The 8,605-nt window shown below is 31.9% G+C and overlaps 1 protein-coding gene across 1 annotated transcript in view; it reads right to left on the reverse strand.

Moving 5' to 3' along the window:
• LOC109834838 (premnaspirodiene oxygenase-like) overlaps window positions 5,558-8,605 on the reverse strand; it is a 6,491-nt gene continuing 3,443 nt past the window's right edge. The window contains exons 4-5 of the mRNA XM_020402856.1: window positions 8,150-8,593; window positions 5,558-6,181 (exon numbers count right to left, since the gene is read on the reverse strand). Coding sequence (XP_020258445.1) covers window positions 5,558-6,181; window positions 8,150-8,593 — 1,068 coding nt within the window. The remainder of the gene's footprint in view (window positions 6,182-8,149; window positions 8,594-8,605) is intronic.

An 8,605-nucleotide genomic window follows, 5' to 3' on the forward strand; every position in this document is an offset into this window, starting at 1 on the left:
GCATCTTCAGGGATGATAGAGAAAGATAATACCATCTGAACACCGATGAGCTTAAAAGATAATAAAAATGTAAAGAAATAATAAGTAGATAACATACTATATAATACATGAATTATTGTCGAAAAATTAAAAAGTTTCAAAATTTTCATGAAACACCCTCAATAGTTCAAAATCACACAGAAACATCTTGACTTTTCAAAACTTAAAACAACAAACGTAAAATCAAAAATTAGTAAGAGCCCCCTAAAAATTTAAAATTTGCACTTAACACCCTTAATTTTTCAAAAATTATAGAAACACCCTTAAAAGTTTAAAATAACAAAAAACCAATATGAAATTTGAAAAAAAAAATATTGATAGATTAAATTTTAATATTACTATCTAAATAAAAGTAACTGTATATAATTTTACTCATAAGTTGGAGTATTAAAAAAGAAGTAACATTAACTGATAGAAAACTAATCACATAAAAATGATAAAATACTATAATATAATAGCTTAACATTAATTGATTATATTTTATAAACATTATTCTCTGATGTTAATAATATTCCCAGGACAAAAAATATTCTCTAATATTAATAATATTCACAAGATAAAGGAATACAATGAGTTATGTATGGAGAAACTATTGAAAAGTTCAGAGATATCATTCAAAAGGATCTAGCTATTTTCATTTCAGATGGAAAAGTGAAGAAAATAAACACAAAATTCAAAAACTTACATGAATCACTTGAATTTATATTAATAAGAGACATATTTATCAAAGAAGTGCTAATTGATTCCCATCAGAGAACATATTAAACAACATTGTTCCAATCAAAGAAACAATTTTCATAGAAGATATTAGTAATTACTTATAAAATTTCTTATTTTATTCTTTAAATACTAAATGAATCATAAACTTATTATAAAATTACTTACAGATGATCTTACAATAGCAACTAACGTGAAGCCATTGATCAACTATATTACGAGATATAACAAACCAGATCAATCATTATAATTGAAAAAAGATATATACATGGTACTTACTTAACAAGTCAGATCAAAGGTGGGAAATCACTATAATACACAAAACGTATACACATATATGATACTTACTTACCATAGCTTAAGAAAAAAATTAAAATCAATAATTTTCTTTTTTTCCTATATAATGGTATGGCTCTACGTGTAACTTTATTTGGGAACATGGCTACGAAAAAAGGATCAATTCTTTACTAAACGATCAAAAATAAGCCCATAGTTGCATTATCGGATTTCATGATCTCTAAATATGAAGGTAGTATATTTCATTACAAAAATTCTTATTAAAGGCCATTAAACATAAAATTCGCCTTATATCTATTTCCAATTTGACCAAGCAAACATCCATATAACACAATAAAGAAAAAAATATTACCATTTAAAGCTAATATGTAGGTCTCATTCAAAACAAGCTGTTAAGACAAAAACATCTACATCAAGGCTCCTTATAAATACAATAGAAATTTAACTTAGTAATATTATGCAGGCATCACAACTTTCGAAGGAGGTATGATTTTAAAAAACCTACTTTATAATTCACACACTTAAACCTAATTATAATTTACCAATATATAGATATGATATTGCACCTCTAAGGTAAATATAACTACCATTTATAATAGATTTGAACTGTAGCTTTACGCTTGCAAAGGCCACAACAATAATATGGATATAGATGTTAATAATGAGTGTCCAAGTGCTAAATGTTGCAAAATCTCTAATGACTTAGGACTAATGTTAAGTATTATCCCCTTTTGATGGAATCAACATATCAACATCAAATTCTAAAATATATATAAGGCAAATAAATAATGAAAAAATTATAGGTACTTAGTTAAGATTCTCATGAAAAATAACACGGATATTATAAAGGTAACACTATTTGACGCAGTAGAAACTCTTATTGGGTGCATAACACAAGAATTCATTATAAAGAAAAAAGAAGTCAATCCTAACTTAACCTAAGTAATAAATTAGAAATATAGAAAAATTATCATATATATGAAATTAAAAATAATCAAAGTATGTATTTCCATAAGTTTGTGTTGAACAACAGAAATACATTTAAATCATTTGTGAAGTTAGATGAGAAGATAAAAGATGAATGAGCCAAAGGAAAGATAAGAGTACGAGAAATCCAGGTCCAGCCTAATGTCATAATCGACGTAAATGATAAGATACTACTCTAGAATTACCCTAGAAAATGATAAAAGTGAACATTGATTGATCTCGGCTCAATAAAAAATGAAACAAAAAAAACAACATTTTTTTGGATATTTTAAAGAATAACCTAATTTTTTGAGTAAAATTAGAAATATTTGGAAGGGATTTTCGTAAAATTTTTAGTATTTTTATATACTTATCAAGTGAATTCTTTTTATCATATAAAATTATACTAGAATTAGCATTAATATTTAGTTTATTGTTTTTAATGAAGTCTATCAATGATTAGGAACAAAATCTATATTCTCTTTTATGTCATTTTAGCCACTTCTAATCAATCGTCTAGGCATTTTGGCTTTAATTATTCCTCTTGCTTTTATAATGTTATTTTTAAGTATTTTTTTTTTACTTTTGCAACACTATACTTCCTTAGGTAAAGCTTCATTTCATGTCGATCTAAATAACATGAATATTCAAATAGGCTTCATATTAGTTTCGTGTCAATTCAATTATCAATATGAAACTTTAAAGTGGGTATAGACCATTCAAACAAAGATTAAAAAAATAATTATAATATTAAAGTTTAGAGATATAAGTGACCACAAACTATCAAATTAAAATCAAGGAACAAATTTTAGTAAGAAAATAAACTAAAAATAAATAATTATGATATTTAATCACGTGCAATGCATGTGCATAAAAACTAGTAATTTAAAAAGTAGATTTTTTTAAAAATAGACTGTAGGCGTATAAAATTGCTTATAGATCCCTTAGCACAGCTCAGCACAAACCGACGAACCAACAAGACGACGAGGTTAACGAATCGCACGCAAACAACGGAATAGATCCACTCGCATGCGGAATCAAGCCAAGGGTTCGAAGAGTCAACGAGTCATCCAACCAAGGGCAGACTCGGACGAATCACGATCGAATCAAGATCAGTTTCGGACTCGAACTCAGAAGTGGATTTACTGCCAAATCAGGAATCAGATTTACTGTCAAATCAGGTCAACGATTCAAGTCCGGATAAATCAACCACAGAACCGGATCATGGACTGAACCGAAAACGGAAAACGACGGAAAACCACGCCTAAGGGGGGCTCGGCCAAAGCCGAGCCACCCATAGGTGGCTCGGCCGGCCGAGCCACCTATAGGTGGCTCGGCCCAGAGCCGGCCACCTATAGGTGGCCGGCCCAGTTCTGTGCGTGGGCACAGTGAAGAGAGGCTATAAATAGGAGAGGTGGTTCATTTGTTCAAAGGTTGGATTTTTTGGAGGCGAAGCCCTGCTAGATTGAAGACTCAAATCTAAAAAAGATCCAAACTTTGGGACTTCGAGGACTTGCTCATCCAGATCTGGTGCTCGGCGATCGTCAACGCCAAATAAGGTAAGAGTTCGAGAGGACCGGATCTCAGATCTACGCAGGCACACTCCGGATCAAAGCTTGGCCTTTGGGCTACTATTTCCTTGGCGAAATAGTACCCTCGGCTATTATTTCCTTGGCGAAATAATACCCGTCATACTGCGTAGATCCGACCGGATCTAGATCTCGCGGTGGTCCACGGATAAACCCCGGCGCAGGCAAACAACCCACGCAAGCGAGCGACCGCAAAACAGGAGCTCGCGATTTGTTCGACAAACAAGGAGAAAGTTGAAATCTTTTTTTCTATTTTCTTTGATTTTCATTGTAACCGGATCTTATAAAAAGACCGGATCTTTGTAACTCAAAAAGCTGTTATTTAAGATGACAATGGAATCAATAATGAAGAAAGACACGATTTTCACCGCGAACATAGACCCTTTTAAATATTTATTTATAATTTTCGACCTATTCCTAACTTAATTAGCATTTTCGATCTAGTCTCATGAAACTAGGTCGAAATTGCTAATTAAAAATTCATAGGATTGTCAATCCCGTAAAATTTTCTATATTTAAACTTTACGAGATTGTCAATCCCATAAAATTTTATAGACCAATTTTGACCTAGTTTTATGAAACTAGGTCGAAAATGCTAATAAGTTAAGACTGAGATGGAAATTGTAAATAACTGTTTAAAAGGGCTTATTTTTGAAAATTGGTCCTGAAAAAAGCTTAAGAAAATACACCAGTAAGCCACCGCACAACTAAAACCGGGCCTTAGCCCAAATAACACTGTTCCTGATGGAAATCACCCAGCCCATCCATCGATAGTCTTCCCACCGTCGTACCCGAGCATCTTGGAGCGTGCAACTGGAAAAGCTAGCGTCGAAATGATTGCTCCTGAGATCCCATATCCTCGGCTTGCGAAACGATCTGGGTATTCTTTATATCTCGATCTCTTCCGTTAAAATTGTCTGTTCTCTATGCTAATGGGTGCCTGCCTTATGTTCGATTTTATGCCGTATGAATTTTTTTTTTGATAAACCAAGTTACGTACTGGTTGATGATTGAGTGACTGTTGCCTTTTGTTGTTTGGCACTGTAATTTGGGAGAATATGTGTACACATGCACTCCCATATAAATAATTCTATTTGCCTGAATATAGAACTCAAAACCCATACTTGAAGGGAAAAGAAATCGGATCCAGATAGCATATGGATATTTACATGTATGAGTTAAACATTAACAAATAAAACAAGAAACTCGGAGGGGGAAAATGTTTTTGACTCCTAATTTTGATTTTTTAACCTTATGGGAGAATGCGCGCTAACATTATAAGATGGCATTAATTTGACTTTTTTCCATCAAGATGTTAATTATGTAGTGCTAGACTAATTTGTACACGCATCTAGACATTTATTTAAATTTGTCAGATAGTTCAACTTTTTTTTTTCTTTTCCAAATGCTATGTAATTGTTGACTGTCTTTCTGTATTTTCTTTACTTTCATTCTTCCATTTTCTCAAACAGTTTGTAACAAATGGATACTGGATGTTTGCATTTATAACTAGTGTAATTACAACATTAGATAAGGCAAACCACTCATATGTGGTTGCGCCTTGAGTCTCGACCATATATTGCCTGGCCAGTATTCATGCTACATACTGCTCGTGACTCCCTTAAAAGCCTCATTCACTTATATATCGATCCTCTCCCTCAGTTCATATAGATCTAGTAAGCTTTCCTTCATGCACTATCACATCTTCATTTATACATTCTTCTTTACTCTATTCCGTGAAATGTCGATTTCATACCTAAACCCAGAAATAAGAGTTCTTGAGATTATTTGTCGAGAAATGACAATAGGATGTTATTGACTACAGCACTTATACATGATAACAAAAAAAAGACCCCTTCATAAGGAATGCAAGGAACAAGTACGTACAACACTTACTATACTTTTAACATAAGGATCGAATGCAAGAAACACGTACACCGACCAATGTACTATACTTCAACGTAAGGAATGCGAGAAATCGCACGTAAGCAAAGGTCGGACTTCCTTCGTGCTGTCAATCCATAAGTCTCACTCATGTCCAGATCATCGCTCTCAACCCCATCAGGCAGCTCCCAGTCGAAGTAGTAGAGCATCTGAGCAAGAGGAAGCTCCACATCTGCCAGCCCGAAGATCATCCCGGGGCACGTTCTCCGTCCTGCTCCAAACGCCAACAACTCAAAACCTTCGCCTTTGTAATCAATTAGGCTCCCTTCGAACCTCTCCGGCTTGAACTCTTCGGCATCTTCCCAGTACAGTGGATCTCGTCCAATGGCCCAGGTATTCACAATTACCCTTGTTTTCTCCTGGATTACGTAGCCGTGCACTTCAGTTGTTTTTTGGCACACTTGGGGTAGTAGTAGTGCAGCTGGAGCGTGTAGACGCAACGTCTCTTTAATTACTAGATGGAGATAGGTTAGTTGCTTTGTGTCGGTCTCAGTCACTGCTGCTTTTCCTTTGAGAATCTCCCTCATTTCTGACTGCACTCTCTTCATAACCCTAGGGTTCTTCATTAGCTCTGACATAGCCCATAGTATGACTGTGGATGACGTCTCACTCCCGGCTCCAATAATGTCCTGGAAGTAAGTATGTGGGTGCACTTTATCAGTGTATATAGTTTCTTACTCAGAGATGTTAAATGGTAAATGTAATTTTGTGAAGGTTGTATATATGTCAACATTTTTAGTAGAAGTCTCTGTTCTGTGATTTTTTGTAAATAATTTGAGGAATCTTTAAACATCTAATACGAATGAAAAATGTCTAGTCTTCAAAAGGACCATGTGGTAGTTCAAATATCCAGAACGAATCAGCATACTCTTATATTTTTAATGTTTGCTACAAATATATAGAAGATTATTTACTATATAGAAATTTTTTGTGGGGATCTTTGGGGTTGTAATTAAGATATAAGTTGCAAGCTATAGGAGATATATATTAAGTAATAGAAGCAAAAGTTCTCAATACGATTATACAAATAGACTTTTATCGAATCCTAAAAATAATTCCCAAATCCTACATTATGGGGGCGTATATAGTTTGTTTGCAACTATATATAGCTGCAATGCAAGTGTCACTTTGCATGTAACTGAGATATTGCCACTCTTCTTACATGCAATTACAGTTGTAATTATTTGGTTTAAAATTTAAAATTTTGTAACTTACAGTTACAACTATTTGATTTTGCTTGGAACTTTACCTATGCAACTTATTTTTTTACTATTAAAAAATTATTAAAATTATTAATTCTTTTTAAAGTATTTATTTAAAAAATAATGGTTTTAATTATTACACAAATTGACTTTCAAAATTTTCTCAAAAATAATTTTTACAATATTATATTTATAAAATAATAATTTATTAACAAGTTATTTAATAAAAAATGTTTTAGGATAAATGAAAAAAATTCAAAATAATATATTTTTGTAAATGAATTTCATTAAAAATGAATCTTTTTCATAAACTTTTTTTTGAAATAAAGTTTTAGAAAAATAATATTGAATTTTTTAAAGAATAATATTTCAACAAAGTATAATAGTATTCAAGGAAAAAGTTATTTTTTAAGAAAAATACTACTTTTTAAAAATACTTTTTCAATTTATTTTTTTAAAAACTATTATATATTTTTTTCAAATTCCGAAAAATATTATTTATTTAAAAAACTTTTTTTTGACAAAAATTATTTTCCAAAAATTAACATTTTTTTATTTTTTAACATAATCTATTCTGGAACAAAATATTATTTTCAAAAGATAATATTTACTAAAAATAATATTTTTTTAAAAAATTATTTTATCAATGATCGTAGCACCAAGTAATTCTTGACAAAATAACATTTTTAAAAGAATACTATTTTTTCTTTTTCCAAAAAAAAAATATTTTTCAAATAATAATATTTTAAAAAAATATTTTTTAAAAAGTAATTATCTTATAACATATTTTTTAAAATATTTCTTTAAGAAAAAACATTTTTAAGGAAATTTTTTAAGATAACTTTATTTTAAGAATAACTTTTTTGTAGAAATAATAATAATATTTTTTTTTAAATCTTCTATGAATTTCTTGTTTTTAAATATTAAGAATAATTTTGATTTTTAATAAATTTGGTCCAATTGTAACTGTGGCTTGCAATCATTTTGGACGCAAATCATACATTGCAACTAAGAGTTTTTTTGCAATGTGGTTGCAATTTTTGTAATGAATTGCGACAAAATAAACACTTGCAACTGGACAACATTGACTCAGTTGCATGCAACTGGAGTTGCAACCATTCTAGTTGTAAGCTACTAAATGCCCCCTAATATCCTTTTCCTCCATTCAACAAATTATTGGCCTCGCCACATTATATCCTCATCAAGTTCCAGCAAGATGGCGTCAGAGTATTCGCCCACCATGTGAGTTCCCACGAATTTTCTCGTTAATTAAGTGTTACATCAAATAGCTTCGACCTACTATGAGCAATAAAGCAATACCTTATATCTACATCGACAAAGTTGTTAGCGTTAGCTCTTAACATTGAAGGCGCTACATTTGGTTTGTTCACTTACCAATATCACAGCCTTGATACAATCAGCATCGATTTCAAATTGAAGGTCGCGCTCCTGAAGACCGATGAGGATATCGACCAAATTGTCATTTTTGCAATCTTTTCCACCTTCGCCTTGATTTGTTCTCTTATCTTTATGCTGTTGGATGATTCCTTCAATTACTGGATCAACCTTCTTAAAGCACTCCTCCAATACTTTAACCTTAGGCCTACTTATGAGACACATGAGCCAGGACAATGAAGGGAACAAGTCAGACAAATCATTGCCTGCAGCATTACTAACAACATCCTTCATCGTCGACAAAAACTCAGCCTGATCCTTCCACTTGTCCCCGATGGCGAACCTTGTTAGTATAGTATTTATCATCGGAATTATCTTCTGACTAAGATTTACGACCGAACCATGGGAAGAAGAAATAGACAGCATGAGATTATGAACCTCTTCCTGCCCGATGGA

Source organism: Asparagus officinalis, chromosome 3 (assembly GCF_001876935.1).
Source record: "Asparagus officinalis chromosome 3, Aspof.V1, whole genome shotgun sequence".
Taxonomy (NCBI): Eukaryota; Viridiplantae; Streptophyta; class Magnoliopsida; order Asparagales; family Asparagaceae; genus Asparagus; species Asparagus officinalis.